General features: G+C 38.4%; 1 protein-coding gene across 1 annotated transcript in view; it reads left to right on the plus strand.

Moving 5' to 3' along the window:
• dock11 (dedicator of cytokinesis 11) overlaps nt 1-24790 on the plus strand; it is a 141598-nt gene that overhangs the window by 5297 nt on the left and 111511 nt on the right. The window contains exons 2-7 of the mRNA XM_038268419.1: nt 16370-16486; nt 17166-17255; nt 17798-17880; nt 20329-20395; nt 21234-21329; nt 22444-22578. Coding sequence (XP_038124347.1) covers nt 16370-16486; nt 17166-17255; nt 17798-17880; nt 20329-20395; nt 21234-21329; nt 22444-22578 — 588 coding nt within the window. The remainder of the gene's footprint in view (nt 1-16369; nt 16487-17165; nt 17256-17797; nt 17881-20328; nt 20396-21233; nt 21330-22443; nt 22579-24790) is intronic.

The raw sequence follows: 24790 nt of genomic DNA on the forward strand, positions 1-24790 counted from the left end.
TTGGTGGTATGCTGACATTACCCTGGATACCGTGGCTCTTGATACATCACAAAGACTTGCTGTCCTGGTCACAGATGCACCAGCAAGACATGCACCAACAATTTGTCCTCGTTTGAACTCTGGTATGTTACCTATAATGTTGTGTGCATTGCAATATTTTGAGCAAAACTGTGCTCCTACCCTGCTAATTGGACCTTCACACTCTTATTGGTTCAATGTACAATTCATGAAGATTGGCCACCAGGCTGGTCCAATTTAGCCATAAAGCCTCCCACACTAAAATGAGAGGTGTTTCAGTTTCATTGTCCAACCTCTTTATATTCAACATTTGGTTATAGATTAAAGTGCTTTTATACCAAAGTGTACAACATTGTGAAGTGTGGAGGAAAATGAGAAGCTTAGAAAAGCATTTCTCACATATCCATCAACTCTGCAGCCACATTTAATTTCCTTGGTAGGTTTAGCTACACCAAAAACCAACGTTCCTTCTGTTTTTCCAGCGCTCTCAGTGTTTTAATCCTATTGGAATCAAAGGCCTTTTTTTCCCCACATTGGATCATGGACTTTTCTTCATTATTTCTTTACTAATAGCTTAGCCTCAGTAGGTACCTCCTTGTTTACTTCCTGCACGCATGTGCAGTACTGTAGCCCAGTTGTTTTTGCAAATATACACAGAAGGGCTTTATTCACCAAAAAATTGACCAAAAACAAAGAGTAGTGAGCGTTCCTTTATCCGTGGAACTCCAAACTGGCCAAATGGAATGACATAATATCTAAGGTGAAGGTGTTACTGTTTCCCCCTTGTGCAGGGGTTGACGTTAAGGATTTTGATCACTTGCCCTTTGGGCAAGTGACTTTCACATTTCATTTGCCCAGAAACAATTTTTGCTTGCCCAGTATAATGTTTGATAAATATAGTTTCTTATATTCTTTTTTGTATATATAGCAATGAAACATGTTTGTTTTTTAAATGTTTTTTGTAATTCAGTAAGTTTCCAGGTTCCTGGTGTGTATATGCATGCGTCAGATAATGAACTCAAGCCTACATTACCGTGTTAACATGCTTTTCAATCCTTCCTGCACATTCTTTTCAAACTAAACTTTGCTTGAAGCTGTTATGTGCTTGGAAAAATATAAATTGTAAAGTTAAAAATCTAAAAAAAAACTTGACAGGTTTAAAAACTTTAAATAAATCACAAGACAGAAGTCAATGTCACAAATGAATAACTTTTATTTTAGAGTCACGGTATGTTTATACAAGATAATACTATTAATATAATGTGACTTCTAGAGAATCATTATACATAGTTATTTTACACAGGGTTTCCACAGTCTTACATCATTTCAGAATTCCCTGACTTTTAACTGACTCAGGATTAGTTTTCCCTTTGTTTGTCGTTTCGGTAACTACATCAAAATTACCGCTAGGTGGACAAAAATCACGCCATCTGGCGGAAAATCACCCGGCTTTTTCAAATCACGAGAGAATGTGTACAAAACAACAAAAATAGCGCAGGCAACGCTTCTGGGTCATTTTCATCGAATGTCGGTGATTTTAAAGTAATTTTGCGTGATAAATAGTTTTTTTTTGCGATCATTGCACTTGCACTGCGGGAAAATGCAATGAAATTTGTACTTTCCCAACAAGAGAGTTAAAGCGATGGTTAACATCGAGCCCTGCCCTTGTGGATCTATAGGCCTCCTTGTAGAGTATAGGTCACTATGGACATTGTTACAGCCATTCAGATCCACTTGATCATGCAGAATAACTTGATCCTAACAACCTAATTGTTGGTAAAAAACATTTTTGTCAATTGGATGACAATTTCTTTCCAATCCTACCAAATCCCATCAGAATACTGCAACTGACATGTTAACATGACATGTTTGTAGTCTGATTGGCCTTTAAGTCCGGTTCCCTATGCTCATATAAATGCAGCTAATGACAAAAACGCAGCTCTAAGCAGTATTTTGCAGAAGCACACATGAAACACATGCTCTTATAAGTAGTATGTAAATACTCCATGCATAATGAAGACCTGTTACAAAAATTCAAAGTAGGAACATTTATCGATTGTTTATGCAAATAGAATCCATCTGGATGAAGGAGTTGTGGCCAGTTCTGTTGCACCGAATTTTAGGGATATTTCAAATGAAATTTCTGACACTGAAGTTTGAAATGTTGGTGTCTAAGGACAAATAGAAGGTGTGGGGATGAGCAGTGTGGTTTAGGGTTGAGTGGTCAGGATGATATTTACAAATTTAAGCATGGAGAGTAGAGGAGGTGGTGATGCCGAGGACAGGCGCTGACAATGCCCCAAGAGGAACCTGTCAAGGCAGCGGAGGACAGGATGACCCACTACGGAGATGAAACAATTAAATAAGATCACATGAAGATGTAAAAAAAAAAAAAGATTCCTTATCGTTACTATTGACCCATCATTGGTTTGCATGTGGCGCAGTTTGTAGCACTGTTGCCTTTGAGGCAGAAAATCCTAGGTTCCACAAGGGTCTTTCTGATTGAAGTTTTGCATCTTCTCCCCATGCTTTTGCGGGTTCTCTCTGGGTACTCCTGATTCCTTTTTTGGCTTCTTCAACTTCCCATTAGGCGTGTATGTTGGATGGTCGTTGTGTTGCCTTGTGATAGACTGGTGACCTGTCCGCCATGCCCGTCCATCCATCAGCATACATGATCGATAGAAGTCTTAAAAACAACAAATAATACAATTAATAGGGGTCAGGAGGAAAATTAGAGCCCTCGCAGCAGCTGTAGACTTCCCTGTAGAGAATTATTAATAATGTACATGGGGATCTAGGATACAGTAAGTGTGGTTCAGATCCACAGTAACAATAAAATATCTCCCCACTGCCCAGGTTATTCAGTTTAAATGCAAGAGAAGTAAAAATATAAAAATATTTGAATGAGTTATATTTGAGTTTCCATTGGGTTATATTTATCTGTTTGTAGAATAAGCACTTACATCTTCCTGGGGGGTCTTCTCAGTAAATTGGGACAGCAAAACAGAGGGACATACTGCTTAAGAGCACTTGGAGCACCAAAGTAATGTTTTCCCCTCTATGATTTGACTCATTTGATAAAAGGCAGCTAGTTGTGTGGTGGTGTTGGTGTAAAATGGTCGAGAGACTTAGTATAAAGAAGCATTTATTTTTATTTATCATTGTTATGCATCTCTTGAACATTTGTTTCTTTGCCAGTCAAATAAAACATATTGCACACATTTTTCCAAACACAGTCAAATGTGATGTGATATACAGTGGGTATGGAAAGTATTCAGAAACCCTTTAAATTATTCACTCTTTTTTTATTGCAGCAATTTGCTAAAAGAAAAGTACAATTGGCACCCCATCTTGAGAGAAAAAAACATAAATGTAGAAATTTTTGCAAATTTATTTAAAAAGAAAAACAGAAATATCAAATGGTCATAATTATTCAGCATGTATATTAATATTAATTTTATTAAATTTTTGCTGCAGCAGAGCAGCAAGTTTTTAAGAATTTACAGAATTTGTTTGTGGGTATATATATATATATATATATATGTGTGTGTGTGTGTGTATTTTCTTTATTTTTGTAAAAGAACAACCTGTCATTGGGTGGGATAACATTCTAAGTGGACTTACAGCCGGTTAAGATCTTGTTGTTCCAAGCAAATCAGGCACAATTTTGTCTTAAAAGAAATCCAGTGTCTCTTAAGTCTTTTGGATAATGTTAAGGAGGAGAAGATTTCAGGAAGTCCGTGGAAGAAATTCATCACTTTTCTATCTAGTAGGTATTAATAATTGCACATACTTACCAAATAGGCACTAGGTTCTTTGTTAACAGTAAATACAAGTCAAACAAACATGGTTTGGTCAAACCTGAAAAACCCCCTCTTTGTGTGTGTTTGTGGTGGTTTTACCGAAAGCGTTTTTTGGAAACCCTGAATAGGGGCAGTCAGTGTTAATATCTACATGGCTGATGATGAACATAAGTGCAGTTTTTCATGCTGTTCCGGCTGTCAGATGGCTTATAGAATGACTCTAGCTGGGCATCTGTTGGGCTGACATTTTACTACTCTACACTGGAGAAAATGTTCTAAAATTCACTGCATGGAAGATAATTAAGGAACGTTTTCATATGGTTTATCTTAAACAACAACAGAGTTGTTGCAAGTGGCTTCTCCATATTCTGTGGAAGACAGACTGTTATAGAGGTTCCATCTTGCCTACAGCTATCAACACCTACAGCAACTGGTTGAAAAATAAACTAAACATGAGTTACTTTAACATTTAAAAGGGAACACCGGATGATGTCATACACACTCCGCTTTGTTTAAAAATATATAAATATAAAAAATATAACCGCGGATGTCTGGGGGACAGTGATTCGCCTACATGTTATGAATGATAGCATACTATAAATGATAAATTATGAACAGTTTAGTTTGTGCCTTTAAGTCATTGCCCATAGGAAGACTTTATTTGGATATAACCTAATGGAATATCTTCAGAACGGCTCCAAATGACACAAAATTAATATGGGTGAGTAGAACATGATGTAATATCGTAAAAGGGGCAAATGTAAAAAAAAAGGAAATGTTTTTATTGACATTAAAAACTCACTTTTTTCAATCTCAACATAGAACATCCTTTCTCAACAGAATCGCAGGTGCTAGTTAATTACGCAAGGAAATAAATGTTAAGTAGATACCAAAATATATACATGACAATATCACAGGCTTTTCAGTGGTAATATTCTTTTAAAGTCCAAATATATAAAAGAAAATCTATAATGACCAATAGCAGAAATATGCAGACAACATGTGTTTTTATCACTAAATTAACTATTATATTTTTCTAAATACTGATAGCTTTTGACATCCCTATTTCTATTAGATCCTCAGTAGACCAATGGATTTCGAGCGTAGCAACTCTCTGAGGCATCTGGCCTTAAAGCTAGAGATCCATTGAGAAAACAGCTGTTGAAACGAATTAGCAAATTTTCTGCTTGACCTGCTCTGACCGAAGCCCCCGCTGGCCAGAAACTCAAAAAACATATTTTTTGTTGTTGTTTTTTTTTCCACAAAAAGTGAACTCACTGCACCGTGCACTCCTTCATGAGGAAGTTATTACCACAACAGTGAGGTTTTCAAAAGCACGCCTAATGTCCCTGTATTTTTCTTTCATTGGATTTATAAATGAAAAATCTACCTTACATTTATACAGAGACTGTTAGCTGAACTGCTTTATTTGCACTAATTGATGAAGAGTAAAGGACGAATCTCTCAAAAAAAGGCTTTTCCACTAGAGAGGCTTCAGTTCATAACCAGGACTGGTTGTTATAAATGCCTCATCAAGCCATTGTTGATCGTCCAACTGTTTTTATTCTGTTTTTGTAAAGGATAATAATGCATGGAAATAATTTAACCTGATGGATATAATGTTATTTACCTGAGTATCTCAGCAAACAGATGTTCTAATATCAGCTACTTAGTCCATTATTGCCATTTTAAACAACATAAACCGTACTAAACATGAGTTTTAATCTAAAAATCCTATAATTCAGTTTAAGCTATGAGATAATTAATCAGGGAACTGTAAAATTACCAAGTAATGACCAAATAATATTGCTGTGAAAAGTCTTAACATTTATAATTGTTTTAAATTCTTAAAACCTTTTAGATGTGTGAATAATTTTCTCTCTTAGAATAATTTTCTCTTTCTGTTTGATTGCAATTTTGGTCTGACATTACTTCTTACAAAATCATGAATTTGAACTATGAAAGCAACTAATATCTCTGGCTAGTCAGGTGGAATGTAAACAATTTCTGATAACACCAGATGCCTCTATTTTCAACAGATTTCTAAAAATGTATTGAAATAGGCAAAAAAGCTCAAATTTAAAAGGAATCTCTCATCGGTTGCTGTTTTAGAATTTTGCAAAAAAAAAAAAAAAAAGAGAAATTCCTCTAACAACATAAAATATACAATGCTCAAAAAAATTAAAGGGACACTTTGAAAACACATCAGATCTCAATGGGGTAAAAAAATCACGCTGCTTATTCATACTGATATGGACTGGGTGATGTGTTAGGAACAAAAGGATGCCACATCATTTGATGGAAATGAAAATGATCAACTTACAGAGGGCTGAATTCAAAGATACCCCAAAAATTACAGTGAAAAAATGATGCGGCAGGCTAGTCCATTTTGCTGAAATTTCATTGCAGCAACTCAAAATGGTATTCAGTAATTTGTGTGGCCCCCACGTGTGTGTATGCATGCCTGACAACGTCGGGGCATGCTCCTAATGAGACAACGGATGTATCTCCTCCCAGATCTGGACCAGGACATCACTGAGCTCCTGGACAGTCTGAGATGCAACCTGCCGGTGTTGGATGGATGGAAACATAATGTCCCATGGATGTTCTATTGGATTTAGGTCAGGCGAGCTTGGGGGCCAATCAATGGTATCAATTCCTTCATCCTCCAGGAACTGCCTGCATACTCTCGCCACATGAGGCCGGGCATGGTCGTGCACCAGGAGGAACCCAGGAGCCACTGCACCAGTATAGGGTCTGACAAGGATTTCATCCCGATACCTAATGGCGGTCAGGGTCTCGTTGTCTAGCCTTTATAGGTCTCTGCGTCCCTCCATGGATGTGCCTCCCCAGACCATCACTGACCCACCACCAAACTGGTCATGCTGAACGATGTTACAGGCAGCATCATGTTCTCCACGGCCTCTCCAGACCCTTTCACGTCTGTCACGTGTGCTCAGGGTGAACCTGCTCTCATCTGTGAAAAGGACAGGGTGCCAGTGGCAGACTTGCCAATTCTGGTGTTCTGTGGCAAATGCAAATCGAGCTCCACGGTGCCGGGCAGTGAGCACAGGGCCCACTAGAGGACGTCGGGCCCTCATGCCACCCTTGTGAAATCTGTTTCTGATTGTTTGGTCAGAGTCATTCACACCAGTGGCCTGCTGGAGGTCATTTTGTAGGGCTCTGGCAGTGCTCCTCCTGCTACTCCTTGCACAAATGAGCAGATATCAGCAACTGCTGATGGGTTGTAGACTTTCTACAGCCCTGTCCAGCTCTCCTGGAGTAACTTATTGTCTCCTGGAATCTCCTCCATGCTCTTGAGATTGTGCTGGGAGACACAGCTAATCTTCTGGCAATGGCACGTATTGATGTGCCATCCTGGAGGAGTTGGACTGCCTGTGCAACCTCTGTAGGGTCCAGGTAGTGCCTAATGCTAACAGTAGTGGCAGTGACCCTAGCCAAATGCAAAACTGGTGAAAAAGAGTCAAAAGATGAGGAGGGGAAAAATGTCAGTGGTCTCCACCTGTAAAACCATTCCTGTTCTGATGGTCATCTCGTTGTTGCCCCGCTAGTGCACCTGTTGTTAATTTCATTAACACCAAAGCATTAACAACCCCCTCTGCTACTTACCCGACCAAATCAATATCCCAGAAGTTTAATTAACTTGATGCTATACTCTGATTAAAAAGTGTTCCTTTAATTTTTTTGAGTAGTGTATTTGAGATTCATTGAATCCTATGAAATATGTGTGAAGCTCCCGAATCTCTCAGAATAAAAAGTTAATCATGCTGATCAATGGTATGCTGGTGTAGGTTCTCAGTCATCCAGGTCACATTCCAGGTCTCATTCCAAAAAAGTTCTTACTCAGAGTTTTGCTGTGTTAGGTTGCAGTATGTTACATTTGTGCAACTAAATCATCTCCCAGTTTTTTTCATATTTTCATAACAAGAATATTAATAGTTGAATTTATTGTGCAGCAGATGATTGATTAAGATTATCTTTTGTATATTCCCTCCCACCTCAGATAATGGCTCTCTACACCAGTTACTGTAACATAAAGTGATGTTTCTTTATGGGGGTCATTGCTGCTCCATGCTGCAGCAGTGTATTGCTGCAACAGTCTTGCATACGTGCGATATACAAAGCTGAGGTGAGGTGCTGATTTTGCAGAACCTTCCAACATGTCAGACAAATCTAAGATAGACTGATTTTATCTGCTGATCAAAATCTGTATAGAGTGACCTATTTTTTTATAAGCTTCCAGTTTTCCAAGACTGCTTAAAATTACAGGGTTACTGTATATCTGAAAGTGTTACAGAAGTGCAGTATTTTAAATCAATTGGATCAGTTATTTTCAATCAACCAACAGCCCATTACTGTGGCTTAAGTTTTCTGTGGCTTAGTGGCTTACTATTCTGTCAAATAGCTGAGAAACCTTATTCTGCAGGTATTTCATTTTAAAGTATCTTAAAATAAAGTGGCTACAGCAGCCAAGCTAAGTTATTTTTTTTTAGAATATAATAAAATAGAACATATATGAAACGGTATGTCTTTCATAAAGAACATGCATATGGAGGAATGAGTGTGTAGGCAGGACTAAAAGAGCAGCGAAAAGGCCCATTGAAGGAAATTTGAAATACAATTTCAAGTCAATCAGAGATTTACCATTAAGTTGGGAATCTTTTTTTTAGAAAGATTAAATTTTTTATTAAGAGTAAACTAAATTAATCAAACCAATAATATATCAATCAATCCATCAAATCCACAAAAAGTCTTCTTTTTAACGTTTCCTCTTGATAGCAGCGTTACCAAGTGACATATATGATTTAGTCATTTTAGGGAAAGTACGTCAATTTAAACATCAATTCAGTTGGCGTGCAGGTGGCGCAGGGGTGCAGAAGACCCATGTATGGATGCCTTTGTCCTCGACACGGCCAACTTTGGTTCCAATCCGGCCTGCGGTCCTTTGCAGCATGTCTCTCCCCCTCTCTCATACCCCCTTTCCTGTCAGCCTACTGTCAGAAACATGAACCACTAGTGCCATAAAAACTCAATCAAAATTTCAATTCAGTTTATTTATATAGCGCCAATTCACACCACATTTCATCTCAAAGCACTTTACAATTTAACCCGATCATAACGTCAAGTTTTCTATTTAAGGAAAACCAGTTGATTGCATTGACTCATTGACTCGAATACAATCCCGCACACTAAGCATGCTTGTAGTGATAGTGGAGAGGAAAAACTCCCTTTAACAGGAAGAAACCTCCATCAGAACCAGACTCAAGAGATCAGGTTCAAAGAGAGAGAAGCTAAGATGGCAGAAGCAAAAATAAAAAGGAACTCGAAAGAAGTTCGAATGAAAACACTTAAATTTTGTGAATTTGTATTAGTAAAACTCAATTCTTTTTATTTATTTATTTATTTATTTATTTAATCAGGACAGACCATATTAATGAACAATCTTATACTTCTGTACAGATTGTAAATGAGCCAGATTATAGCATAGTTGCTTATTTGCTAATCTGTCGTCCTGAGGCAGGAAGACAAAACATCACAATATAAAACAATATCCGTCAAAACACATAGACACACGTTCAGACAATGACATTACAACAATAAAATTAGTGAGTGCATGACTGGGAACTTTTAAGAAATTGTTTAAGGTGCTTTATAAATGTGCAATAAGTGAGATTTTGTTGTTTTGAAGATGCTATGCTTTCACCGAAAGATCATGACCTTGATCAGTTTCTCAACCAGCATAAGCCTCAATGGATTTATCCTCTTTATGCTTAAGTAGTTCTGCTTGTGAGATTATGCAAATTAGTGAGAATTTTTTCTTAGGTTGGTTTAGTTTTTGGAATCTTTAAATGTTTATTATTGGTGAGGCATTAGGAAACTCTTCTGATTCTTGGAACCTGTTTGCCTGGTCAAGGACCGTGACAGAAACGCTGCATAGTAAAAAAAAATAAATAAATGAGAGTTTAATTTTTACTGTTTCTGTAAGTTGTCTGTTTTATTCATACTTTCTAGTCACACGTGTAAATATTCTTTTCTTTTTCTTTTTTATAATTTTATTTCATATCTTATTGAAAATACAGCATCTTTTTCTTTTTTAGAAATTAGAATTAGAAATTATTAGAAATTTCTTAAAATTTCAGCTAGGGCTTCAACTTGGGATTATTTTGATAATCGTTAATCTGTTGATTATTTTTTTGATTTATAATAGGATAGCGAAAGGTTCTTTAAAGAAGATTTTATACAGAATTTAACCAGGTGACACTGAAACCTATTTTTTTGTTTTTATTATTGATACATTTCTTTCACATAATTGGTATAAGTATTGCTCTAAATGGGTTAAACTGTAAACTAAAGGTCTGTTTTAGAGTCTCAATACTCCAGTTAACAATTAATTAAATACTAAAATAGTTGATAATTATTTTTATAATCAATTAATCACGATTAATTTTTTCAGCCCTAATTTGAACTTAAATAATAATACCAGTTTATTTCAATCAAATTTGCTGCTTCTATTAAAATGTTTCAAAAGTGTTTTTCTAGCCTTCCTGTTATCAGCAGTTATTAATTATATCTAAAGATATGAAAAGAAAATAGCAGTAAACCATAACTTAAAAACTAAGATAAATTAAGAACATTTTAAAATATCAAGGGAGTCTTGTCTTAGTGGTAAGCTTGGTTTTTCCCTAAATCTTTAACCTGTCCTTAGTCTACTGAAGGAAGGTCCCAGTCACTTTGCTCCCTCACTAAAGTCATCCTCCAAGCTGTGTTCAAGTTGACGTCTTGTGGCAGATGGCTCCTTTCCATACCTGACCTTTGACCTAAGGACACAAGTGCAGAAGTATCATAAAATGACACGTCTTGCTTTCCGTGGTTGCAGCTGCAATAAACAACAAGAATTCCTCAGTAGATCATAATTTCTACCTCTTCTGTTTTATGTCTTCATCTTTGTTTCCAAGTTTAAATTGAAAAAGCTTCCTGGATGGGAAGCGAAATATCTTCAAACTTGGAAACAAAGTCCTGTTGATTCTTTTTCTGACTAAAAAGCTGAAGATGGCTGTAAAGCTCCTTTCAACAGGGATGTTTGCAACATCCCCTGGGCTCAAGAAAAGGTAAACTTGAGTATCATCAGTGTAACAAAGGCAAGCCTCATTACCAAATGCTTTCATGATTTGGCCCAAAGGGTTAGTAAAAGAAAACTACTCTAGGTTCTGATCTCTATGGCACAGTATAGATGAGAATTGCAAGTAAGAAAATAGTTTCTTCCGAGACTTTATCACAGTTCCAGAAATAGTCTTAGTCAGTAGTTATAAAATAGACAACTGTTGTTGCAAAGATAAAAAGGCTTGTTAGGTTTAATTCTTCTCTTGAGATGAGCTGCATGTGTGTTTAGCTCTATGAGGCAGACTGAAGCACGTAGTGGGGTCAGCTGCAGGACAGCGTAGCTGCTTTACACTCAGAGTCGATGTAAAGAATTAGCTTTGGTCTGTTTGGAGTCATTAATGCCGCGCAGATGGAGGGCGTAATGGGACACAGACATCTGGAAACGAAGCCTTCCTAACATCATCGTCATCGGCCCGTGGAGGCGGGCTGAGGTTTGTGTTCTGAGATCAATTTGAGGGTTCAGCTTCCAGACTGACGGTTAGGAGAAAAAGGTGTGAGACACTCTAAAGAGCTTGCAATGATTTTGGAAGCTTTTACTTTGTGGCCATACCCAGAAATCATGTTCTTCTTGACACGTTTCTTTCTCAATCAGAAAAACTGTGACCTCAGTGCCTGCCAGCAGCTTCTTTACTCCTCTGTGAAAGCAGAAGTTGCTCTCTTCTGTCTTTCCTTCTGTGCGCTGCTTCCTCCCTCTGCCTCTCAGTAATTTGTGAGCCACAACGTGCACAAGTAGCTCTAAGTTGAGCGCTGCGGTTGTTGCACATGACAGGAAGTAGAGCTGCTGTCGAATGCAGGGGTGTCACAGGCATATGTAATGGTTTTAGCAGGCCTGTAGATATTTGCCTTCTGTGATTTGCTCTCGGTTGGAAAAGAGGCAGTTCTTTTAAACTGAACATTCATATGGAGATCGGATCACATCATGCTTTTGTGGGAAATCTTGAGAACATATGAAGTTTTTGAACCACCTAAGCTTCAAACCCAAATTACTGGTTAGAAAACAACAACTGGCCAAACATTCTTTCCAAAATGGCCTGTCTACAAATCCCAAAATATTGGAAAGGCGCTTTTTTAAAACATCAGATCTAATACTGTGCAGTTAAAGTATTTTTTTTTTTATTTACAGAGGACTAGGGCTGGGTATTTTCGCCAAAGTCCGGAATCGATTCGATATATACCTCATTTACACTACCCTTGAAAAACAGATCCATGCCGAGACCGGTCCCAGGTCGGATCAGTTAACCAGGCCGAACTTGGTTCTGACGACTGTTTACACATCACGCTATCTCGGTTCCTCGACTCCTCGCCTCCTAGTGACGATCTGCGCTATTACTGCCAGTATTGAAGGAGCAAATCAAACAGTTGGTGGCCTAAATGCACCAAAAGTTGTTTGCCAACCGCCATAAAACCCAAGAAGAGAAGATTTTGAGAAGATTTTGATTGTTGTTTATGGGCGTTTCTCAATTCACGAGAACTCGAGTACGTACTCGCGTTCTTGTCAAGTCCGTTTTTGGCGAGAACGCAGGAAGAGCGGACTTGACAAGAACGCGAGCACACAAGCACGTATGTGTATTGGAGCAGAAGCGTACTCGTGACGTCATCACAGGCAACGTTGTTTAGCATTTCTTTAACAGTCAAAACTATTTATTCCCTACACAAAAGTTTTTGAAAACAATATTTTTAATTTCTAAAGCTTAAAAAACATTAAAAAAAATTACCGAACCGCAAAAAACCGCCATCAGAACGAGCGGTAGTTCACACATAACTAGACCGATAGAAGTGCACTACAGACGGGGTAAATTTAGCCCTGGCTGCGGTTACCCTCGGAGGTCTGCTGGTCACTCTGGTCCGCTCAACGTCGGACTTTTTTTTTTTTATTTCGCACTAACTCTGTAAACAGACCACACAGGGAGGCTTCAATGTATAATGTTATCGCCTCAAACGATTTCAAAACGTACTTTTGAAGAACAACAGCAGCAGAAAAGGGAATGTTTAACTTAACACTGTGAGCGCTGTCTGGAATCAAGCTGCGGCCGCGGAGCTCGGACCGGTCTCAGCACGGTTTTTCAAGGGTAGTGTAAATGGGGTATAAGATTACATACAGTTCTAAATCGATTCATTTCGATTCGATCTGTTTTTACAATAATGATTTTTGTTTTTTCCTGTCACATTAAACACAAAGTGCAAACTTGTAAATCAGACAGTTTAAACATGAGATGTGAACAAAACTGTATCAAAAGTGCAAACTTGTTTGTGAACAGTGAAAAAGTGAAGCCTCACTCCAGCAGGCAGACATGACACAGCAGACATTCATGAGCTGCATTATCTTCACTGCACAAACCATTTTTGCAGCGTTGTCTGCAACAACTACAGGGTGTTTGCTGCTCAGCCCCCATTCGTTAATGTCTTCAGTCAACCTATTGGCTATATTGTGTCTGATTCGCGCCAATTACCGGACAAAAATCACACCATCTGGCGGAAAATCACCCGGCTTTTTCAGAATGTGTACAAAGCAACAAAAATGGCGCCGGCAACGCTTCTGGGTCGTTTTCATCGAATGTCGGTGATTTTAAAGTAATTTTGAGTGATAAATTATTTTTTTGCGATCATTGCACTTACCCGGCGGGCAAATGCAATGAAATTTGTACTCTCCCAACAATAAAAACTACTTGCCTGGGCAATGAAATTGCCAATGACTGGGCAATGGTTAACATTGAGCCCTGATATTGGAATGTTATTAAGTCAAGACATAATGGAGATGTGAATAATCTGTGAAGTTTAATATTAGAACGTCTTCAATGCCAAATAAAGCTTTTAAAAGTTTTCAGAAGCATTTCAGATAAAACTTTAAGCATACTTAAGTGTTTTCCCTTCAAGCTGTAAAGAGTTTTCCAATATAAACCTTAGTGTCTCATGATACTAAGCCTCAATGCAAAAGGTTGTTGTGTTGCTGTCAGTTGTCATTGTGGCGATTCTTGGCTGAGCTTATTCAGTACCTTAATTAAAGATCCAGGGCTTAAACAATTTTTAAACAAGATTAATTGGATTAATCCCGACTAATCGATTATTGAAATATTCGTCGACTAATTTAGCAATCGATAGACCACTAGCTGGAGTATAGAGACTCTAAAACAGGCCTTTAACGGACAGATCGACCCACTCAGAATTAATTATACAAAAATTGTAAAATAAAAAAGATATATTTAAGATACTCTACACCTCAGTGAAATGAAGCGTGCCTAGTCAGTTACCCAGCTGTACTCGGGGACATTTTTTTTGGTGAGTGGTGATGGCGCCTGAAATTAAAGCTACCCTTCGGCCATGCTATCCTTTTGTAGAAAAATTGTGAAACACCAAGAAGGAAATCTCTTCACCCTTCTCCCATACTTAGTTTTTGTCCACCCCAAAGCATCACTTCTCCTTGGCACGTTTCACAAAAAAATAAGCCGATTAGATTCCCAACGCCTGATTCTTTAAGCTCAAACAAAAACAAATAGGTGTTGCTCTTCTGAGGTTTACATGCTCAGTTTCACAGCTTAGCCAGACCTACAGAGACACTATATGTAAAACAGAATTTCAAACTGTATGTTTGGATTTAAAAATCTTTTGGCCATTATGTTGAGACCCAACACTGGATGGACTGGGCTGCAGTCCACAGGCCTAAGAGCTCATTTTATATCATCCACTTCTCTATGAAACTCAAAACAGGAAATGTAAATGTCCAGTGTGTTATTTTACTCATAACAGGTTCAACTAGGCACTAATTATCCTCTGACTGCAACATTTCTTGGTTTGTTCTCTCTTTCTATCAGTTTCTTTCTATCTATTATCTTTTGCATTTTTTTTTCCCCCAGCATTTTTATTATTTTTTTATTGTCATTACACTGTCACAGTACAGAGCAACTAAATGAACTCTCTGCATTTAACCCATCCTCTTGCGGAGCACTGGGCTGCCATTGTGGTGTGGCGTTAAAGGAATAGTACACCCAAAACATGATTAGCCTTCATTTTCTACTCACCCCCATGCTGAACAACACTCTGGAGTACTTTTTTGATATCTCAAATGCATCTGGAGATCTGGGAGGCTTCTTGCTGTCTGCTGACATTCAAATAATGGAGGTCTATGGCGCCCGAGACAGAAAGGTCCATAAAAGTCCATAAAAACGTGTCAATATTCCTCCGTACTGCTCGTCCAATGTAATCCAAGTGTCCTGAGTGGGTAGCATCCAGGATTTACTCGAAACGAAGTCATTTAGAACGTTTTAGAGCCTAAACAGTAGTGTATAGGATTTCGTGAGCGCGCATGGGGGCGCGCTCACGATTTTTCTCTGTCTGCAAAAGGCATGTTTTACAGTCCCTATTCTCATTTTAACGATTAATCAATTACTAAATTAGTTGACGCTCATTTCAATAATCAATTAATTATGATGAATCCAATTCATTGTTTCAGCCCTAGTTTCTTTTATTTGAAGTTAAATTAGCGCAGCAGTTTTCACCCATCAGGCCACAATGCTTTTTCTTTCCACTCAACTTTCCTACTTAATAGGATTATGAAGGGTTTTTTCTTTTTTTTCCACTTTTGTCTTTATTGTTTTTGACAAAAGAAGAAACAATACGCTGATCTCAGCCCTCTGAACATCAGCAAAATACAAAACCAAAACAAAATTAACACTCAAATCTAAGACAGCAACTGGTTGTCATGATAGTCAGACAGTTTCCGAGGCCAATTTATATGTTATCCTTTTTTCTTTAAATTGAGCTATTTTCAATCTTAAAATGAAGGTCATTCTTTCCTTCGTCAATATTTCCTCCACAATCTCCATCCACTGAGTATGTTTGAGTGGCTCAGGTCTTTGCATCTTCTTGTTATTGCTTTCCTCACTGCTGACAGTAATATCTTAACCAAATATTGATCATCTTTCTTCACATTAGACATAAGGCCCAGATGCATTGTGGTAAAAGTAAAAGTACTTTGCAGAGTTTGCACAGAGTAAGGTGGATAGAAGACCAGAAAGGTTTTTATCTCAATGCAGTTCCAGAAAACATTTGCATGGTTGGCATCAGCCGTGGCAAATTGCCTCCAACACATTTGTCGGGTGGACAGTTGTTTACTTTTAATATATGGTGTGATAAAGAATCGCATTAAAGTTTTCCAATTATGTAAATTTCTGTTTTAATTTTGTATAAACCATAATAATCAAACTTACAAGGAAAAAAGACCTGTTAATATTTTTCAGTTTTTAACTAATCTTATTGTGATATATGCAAGTTTCACTTTTTGTCACAAGTGAAGTCACTTTTTGAGCCGTTCTTGTAGTTTGACTGATAACGATGCATCTCCCGTATCCCTTCCAATGTTGTGGTTAAAGGAGCAGCCCAAAATAATCGAGCCTCTGGACTACGAAGCGGTGGTGTTTCAGAGGAAAGCCCAGATCCACAGTGACCCCCACAGAGACCTGCTCCTCTGCCCTGTTGACGATGTTTCGGTGAGTTCCCATGAACTTCATGTGACTCACCAACGCTGTTGAGATGCAGACACAAAGTCATTTGCTTCTTTTAGAATTTTCTTTATATTTTTGTAATTACCTGTTATAAATCTGAAAAATCTTTAAACATCTTAATAGATTCCAACAGGTGAAAGAAAATCCAGGTTAGTTAATATCAGTATATTATTTAAGCTTTGAACAAAGAAAACACTGGTAATTACCTGGAGAGGACATGGCAATGGCAGTAGCATGCTGTGGGGATTTTTTTTTGTAGGGAAATGGAGGCTGGTCAGCTCAATTATATGTTTTCTATGAAGGCTTCATAGGTTTTCTTGAGAACATTATTGAGCAAACAGCAATGTGAAGACTGAACAATCAGCAGACGGCTAAGGAAGAAAGATGTTCTGAACAGCATAGACTAAAGTTAAGCTTGTTAAGGTCATTACCACCTTATGCCACTACTATATGTTTTTACCTAACTCAAACATTGCTGTTAAAATGCATTGAATTATATGGCTATAAGATAAAAAAATGTACAGGAAATAGAGTTAGGGATACAAATAGTTTAAAAAGCACTTTGTTCCCCTGGTTTTGCTGGTTATAAACTCCTTAGTGTGTTCTGTATGAATGCTCCCATGTGTCTTGGTTTGTTTATGTTGCCGTGTTTGCATGGATGCAGGAATCCCAGATCTCCCGACAGAGGAGGACGGTCTTTCCCTCCGTTCCTCAGAACGCTGAGCAAGAGGCCAGGAGCCTGTTTGCTAAAGAGGTATGCTTGCCTTAATTTATATTAAGGGATGCAATTTATTAAGATCCTGTGAGTAAAGGGGAAATAAAGCTTTTTTTCTGTGAATGCAGCTGTCCGAGTCAGGAATTTATTTTACTGTTGGATTAATCACATGAATAAATAAAAGAAGCTGTTTCCTCTAAAATCAGTATTTATTCTCATCTTTACTTGATTTTAGTAATCTCAGACCTGCCAAAATGATTTTTTTTGATCATCAGAATCATCAATGTAAAACCTTACATGAACAATTGAACTGTTCTATCGGCTCTAAATCTGGTCTCATTGGTCGATTCTTGTGATTGTGATGCAGCCTAGAAAATGGCAAGGACCTCTTTGAAATCAGGCAAAAAAACAAAAAAACAACAGATGTAACCTTTAAGGCGTTATAAACCAATACTACCTAGTTTCAGTTTCCTTCACAGAAAAGGGATATGGATGTTTTCCACAGAGTAAAATAACTGTACATTTTTGCTGTCCTCTATATCTGACTGTATTTGCTACTAATCCAGCTCTCTGATCCCCAGTGCATCAAGATGTACAACACCGACTGGCACGTCATTAACTACAAATATGAGGCTTACTCAGGAGATTTCCGCATGCTGCCAAAGTAAGGAGCATAAGTCCCCAAACTGATGGGAATAAGTGACATAGTGTAGGAAAAACTGTGTTCAATGTACAGAATGTTTGTAAAACCACCCTGGAACTTAGCTGGAAGTCCTTTTTTCTGACAGTTATTTAAGATATACAAGGGATTAGTCTGCTCACTGGTGACCTACAAGAAATCTCTAATATAATTATACAGTTTTTAAATCTTCTGCTAAGAAGTAATGTAGCACAGAACTCTGAGCTCACTGAAAAATAAGGATGTTTTTCAAAACGATGCCTCACAGTCGTACATCGCCCTCTACAGCACTGGATGATATCTACTAAAGCTAAAATTGTTACATTCTTTTGATATTATGTGATATAATCTATATGGAGTACCTAAGAAGAACTATAAAATCTACTTTTTAACTAAATACTGAGCTCTTTAGATGGGTAAAAGGTTCTTGTTTAAAACAGAAAAGGCAACAAGGTCATAATTTAGCTTTTGGATTCAGGTGTGTCAGATAATAGATACCTCTTATACCCCATTTACACTACCCTTGAAAAACCGTGCTGAGACCGGTCTGAGCTCAGTAACCGAGATAACTTATCGTGTGTAAATGGAAAGCAATCTGAACTGAACCGAGCTAGACACAACCGAACCGAAATAACTGCAGACCAGTTCCAGAGGCTCGGTTTTTCCCTGGCTCGGTTCTCTGATTGCAAGAGCACATGAGTAGAACGCGTCATCTCCTTCTGGCTGCACATCCAGATTCACACTCCATTCCAGCAGTTGGCGGTAATGCCCCTCCAGAAAAAGAAGAACAACTTCTTCTTCAACTATAAACAACAATTGAAATCTTCTCCATACAACATTTTAAATAATGGCACAAAGTACAGCAATAATAATCAAGCATAACTTTCTGAATGTGACGGGCGCCGCCATTTTGATTTGCTTGATTCCCTCCTTCTTCGTCTTCTTCTTGTGTTTTATGGTGGTTGGCAAACAACTTTTGGTGCATTACCGCCACCAACTGCTTGATTTCCTCCTTCAATACTGGCAGTAATACTGCAGATCGTCACTAGGTGGTGAGGAATCAAGGAACCGAGATAGCGTGATGTGTAAACAGTCGTCAGAACTGAGCTCGGCCTGGTTAACTGATCCGAGCTCGGACCGGTCTCTGCATGGATCGGTTTTTCAAGGGTAGTGTAAATGGGGCTTTAAAGGTGCAGGACAACGTCCCTGTCACTACCTGATCTGTCCCGGAAGCACGATCCATCCTGCGCATGCGTCATCAGCACATTTGCACATGTTATTTACCTGACTAAGGTTTATGTAGATATACATCCGGGTTGCCCTCAATTTTATTTTGTTAAAAAAAAACCTAGATTGGGCATGCTTTGGTGGAAAAGTGGCTAGTGCACAGGACCCATGTATGGGGGCCTTAGTCCTCGACACGGGCGACCCTGGTTCGAATCCGGTCTGCTGTCCTTTCCCACATGTCACTCCCCCTCTTTCTCATACCCCCTTTCCTGTTAGCCTACTGTCCATAAAAATGAGCAACTAGTGCCGTAAAAAACTAAAAATAAAAAAGAGCCCTAAATGATGTGTTTCCCTCAAAAAAATAGTAGGCGTACTAAAATATAATGTCTTAAATGTTAATAATGTATTTCATGAGAAAATAAATACCTTAAAATCTTTTCTGTTTCATCACTCGTCTCTGCCCGATCTGCAACGGAAATGGGATCCTACGCTACCTCGGGAGCTAACTTTTTCGGATTTGGATTTAAACATAAATCTAGTCTTTTTGAGTTTTATGTTTTTTATGTTTCCTTTCATATTAACATTATGGTATATAGTGCGTAATTTAAAGAAGGAAACAACTAACATGCAGATAAACATGGTTTGATTATACTTTGCCGGACTGCTCTGAGCATGTCAGAGAAGCAGTTTATGTAGAAAAACATTAAAATTGTCTCACAAAAGTCATGAAACATTTTTTTAAAGATGTGTATTAGTGAGGTTAGTGAGTTTAGGTTGTAAATAAGTAATTTTAGTACCATAAAAACATTATTTATGGACACCCAGATGTATATCCGTTCATGCATGTGCAGAGCTGATCGTGCTCCCGGGATCGGGTAGCGACAGTCCCTCCAGAAAGAGAGTTACCCACTCCTAATTGTCTCTGCGACCAGCATAGTTTTACCAAAAAAAGAAACAAAAGTTAATCAACCAAATTTGAAAACCTTATCTTAGTCTTGTGCATGTTAGCATGTTAGCAGACACTGGCTAGTAGGTGCTGCACGTTCTTCATATTGTGTGAAATATTCACTCCTGACCAGATGCACCACATTGTGCATAAATATTTGTTGACAAGAGGTTTTTCATTTTTGATTTGCAGAAAACAGGGACAATGTTGACCACCCACAGCTGCTCATGTATTGACCCTGTTTTTGTGTCTTTTTAAAGCAAAGGGCTGAAGACAGACAAGCTTCTTGCTCATGTGTTTGAGATCGATGAAGATGCCAAAGATGAGGTGAGGGGCTTACGGCCTGCATGGATCTGCCTTCTGTCGATGAACATGATTGCTTATTAGCAGACAGCACAGTGTGGAGGGCTCTTAGTGGTGCTCTGGAAAGCTCATAGATTAAATTCCTCTCAGAGATGCAGGGCACTCTTGTAATAGAAACAAAGACGGTCTCTTTGCTCATTGACTCAAGCAAGTGGATGGAAATGGTTGACGTATGGTCTGTCAGATGGGCGTTTTAGCCTTCTTACAGTGAGCTATGAAGCAGTGAAACCAGAATCCTAATATATGCTATAAATAGATCTGATCAACCATTAGGCAGAAGACAGAGGGAGGAAGGTCAGTAGAACGTATCCTTTCCATACCACAATGCTGCAGTCAGCTGGCTCTCTGGAGGCTAATCAGAAAGAAGGATGGAGCTTTAGTCTAGACTCTAGAGGATTAGTGCAAAAATGCTGGTGCCTTTTTTCCTGTTTTCTTCCAATATTTTGATCTCCTAAGAAGAAAGTTTTATTTATTTTTTTCAGATATAGCCAACAATAGTGAGGTTTACAGTACAGCTAAAATGAATATTTAATGATGTTTCAGGTGTAAATAAATTTAAATGTAAATTCCTTTATTGTCCCACAATGGGGGAATTCACTCTCTGCATTTGACCCATCCCCTTGGGGAACAGTGGGGTGCCATTCTGTGGCACCTGGGGAGCAGGTAGAGTGGAGGCTGTGGGGATCTAACCAGGCACTTGCAACCTTCTCAAAGCACAAGTGCACTGCTCAAACCGCTAGGCCAACACTCCTTTCATAAATCTGGTCATCCTGAAAGGCTCCCTCTGCTTTGTTTTTCTCAGGACACGTCGTCGCTGTGCTCCCAGAGGGGAGGCATGCTGAAGCAGGGCTGGCTGCAGAAAGCCAACATCAACAGCAGCCTGTCTGTCTCCATGAGGGTGAGTCAGCACCAGGTCTATTATTACCACGGCGACATGGAGGCAATGGGAACTGTATATCGACCAGCTTCAAACGGGCGTACACCAATCCTCAGCATCTTGGGGATAACAGATAAAGGCTGTCTCTCAGTATCTGCCCTAATCACTATACAGTGGTTACGCGCTTTTAGATGAGTGTCTGAACGTCTAGTGGATGAAAAAGTAGTGGACTCAAAATTTCCCACAATGCACCTTGAAAAGTAGTGATCATCCATGGTCATTCATGCATTCAGCAACCACTCCTTGAAATCCAAATTAAGCAAATGCATGTTTATTCACGCTTCAATACTGAGCATAAATAACAAATGTCTGTGTCAAGCTCACTGCAACACACTGCTGTAAGAGTATAACCAGGAAGCGAGGTAGGAGGGCAAAATAGGTTTACCGCCACCGCAGCACGGGAGGGAGAATTACGTCCAGGAGCAAATGGATAAAAATAGACCGGAGGGAAAAAAAAAACATGAATCGATTCTCTTGCGGACGTATCGATGCATCGGATCGTCAGCTGTTGGATCGATGCATCGATACAAAACGATTATTATTTACACCCCTGCTGTATAGGCGGTAGCCTCTACCCTCAATAGCCTTAGATAGTAGACCCAACACTTTCATTCAGATAGGATACCAATAGTGCAGCTTTATTAATACCGGTGATTAATTGAAACAACAGCAACACAAATTATATATACTTTTATTACTTATTTGTAGTTTGGAATATTAGAAAAACACTGATTAGATGATTTTACTCAGACAGAGTAACAACAATAGTCAATAGTCCAAAACTACCATCACATGATGCTGCCGCTATCGCGATTGACTTCTAAGGGTAAGAGGCTTCCAAGAGGTGTCAGTAAAGGCAGGTTATTACCAATACATGCAAAACTTTTCAGAGTTGTATTAGTTAAAATAAACCATGATGATTATTAATACGCATACATTTAAAAAAGGCGATTAGATAACTTTTCAATTAGTCATTGTGGAAGCGGAAACACACATTTAATCCTTCATGTATTGTCATAAGTAGGTTGATAAAGATGACTTTGCCTGACCTGTTGTCCTCTGCTGTACCTTCCAGGTTTTTAAACGGAGGTACTTCTACCTATCCCAGCTACCTGACGGATCCTACATCCTCAACTCCTACAAGGATGAAAAGAACTGCAAGGAAACCAAAGGCTCCATCTACCTGGACTCCTGCATAGATGTTGTTCAGGTAAAGTTGAATGGAACAGCTGCAGCAGGAGGACTGTGCAGAGTTTATGTAAACTCGTTGTGTTTATTTACCTCTCTCTTGGTGCACGGTCGGTGCAGCGGTTCCCAGCCTTCTGAAAGTCTGTGTCTTTCCCCCTCGCGCCATGCTCTAGAGGCTTTCAGCTGTTTTTATTGGGGACAGATTTACTGCATTCCTCTGGCTGAGCAGAGGAGGATTGCTCCAGCAGATTAAAAGGAGGTGGCGGGTTTGGGGGTGGTGTTGACTAAGGAAACTTGTTGGTAGCTCTTTTGGATCTGGGCTGGCTGCCTGAAAGCTTTCAGTTTTTAGATGAATAATCACCCACTGGGCTTCATCTGATTTATTTAGGAAGCTGTGCTTCATGTAATACCAGGATTTTTTTTCTATTACGTAACCCACACTGTCACCATCTGACATGGATGGCGAAATAAATTCCCTTTAAATCAGAGGAAAATGTGTTCCCCTTTTCTTTAATCGCAGCAGAAGCACTGAAGAAAAAAAAATTAGGCTGAATTTGAATTGATGGTTGTGTCTTCCAAGGACGTGGTCTACCTGGACTGGATACTTGAAAGTCAGTGAAAATAAGGAGACCGGAAGTTTTGGCTGTGAATTCAAACAGGCCTTTTACCCCCGCATGCTCTGTCGCTAAGCAACCATGAGAGTTGAAACATAAAGCAGGAAAATAACTTTTCAAAACTTTTGTTTTAATTTTTTTTTCTGTTTTTTATTGTAAAGTGAACAAAGAACACCCTCATGAGAATACAGAGTAGAATAAAGGTGCTAACCCCCGAGAGCATGAACAAAAAACAGATTAGATTAGATGAGCTTTATTGATCTCACAGAAAACAAAAATACAAGGGAGTAACGCAGAGATTTTAGGTTACATATGTACCATCAGGATGGCTTATATAGAGGTGGATTGACTTTTACATTAAAGTGTAGTAGGTAAGGAACAACGGTGAGGTAGTGGTATGACCATTATATTGACATATATTGCACAGTCAGCATATTACACAGAATATTGCACTGTCAATAAATTAAAAACTCTAATATAGTTGCACAGTGGTTGTTACAGGAGTTATTGTGGTTATAGTGCATTATTATAGAGTCTGGTGGCAGCAAACGTAATGATATAAACCTTAGTCAGGTAAATAACATGCTGCTGTCATTTTGCATATTTCTGATGTTGCTGCTATTTTCAAATATCGATTACTGTAAAAACGTCGACAGCTGCATATTGGTTATTTATTGTCCAGGTGCAGTTTATATTGTTAAAAGACTTTAGAGTACAGTATGTTTTATTGTTTATCTTTTCACTCTTTACTATTATGTTATTCCTATGCATTTTTCTAAGATCCATATTTTTATACAATTTTTTTCTATAATCTTTTTAATGCTGTGAAAACCAGAATTTCCCTATTGTGGGACAATAAAGGGATTTTCTATTCTATTAAAGGAGTAGAAATTATATCTAAACAATGTATGCTTAAAAATATATCTGCAAAATCTCTTATATTTAACATGCTTATATACTTAGTTTAGCAAATTGTGCGAAATAGCAATTAAAAAATAAAAATCATATCAGGTTTATAGTCCTCACTCTGCAGATATATTAGAATCTGTCCTTAAATTAAAGCCAAACCCATTTACACAGTAACAGATAAAAACCTTTCAATAAATCAAACATTACTGCCACATATATGACTCAATAATTTTCATTAATTTCAAACGGAACTATTCATATGCTTGTATTATATTAAACTGCACTTCCAGTATTCCCCACTGTTTGACGCCACGTACCTTTTTCCTCTGATGACGGAGCAGCCGGCTTGCTTGGTCTCGCAATGAATTCTGGGAAATCCAAGGTTACATAGGATACACCGGGCCCGTCCTTCAAATCGGGCAAAAAGAAGGAAGCATTTGTAGGCCGCCTAATGAGGAGTCATGTAATCTGACCAGGCCTCGGGGGCGCCCTATGACATAATCTGCCTACGAATCTGGCCTTCAGAGGATGCATCCCTTAAATTTTAATTCAGACTTTAAAAAAAACAAAGGTTTCTAAATCATCAGCCTGTACAATCTTTAATAAAAGGGGGTGTAAACTTTGACAGCATCTACATTTTCTATTTGGAAAACAATCAAATAAATTAAACCTCTAAGGAAAAAAGAACAAAAACAGCCATTTACAATTAAA

The sequence above is a fragment of the Cyprinodon tularosa genome, unplaced genomic scaffold (genome assembly GCF_016077235.1).
Source record: "Cyprinodon tularosa strain WSP-4 unplaced genomic scaffold, ASM1607723v1 ctg70, whole genome shotgun sequence".
NCBI classification, from domain to species: domain Eukaryota; kingdom Metazoa; phylum Chordata; class Actinopteri; order Cyprinodontiformes; family Cyprinodontidae; genus Cyprinodon; species Cyprinodon tularosa.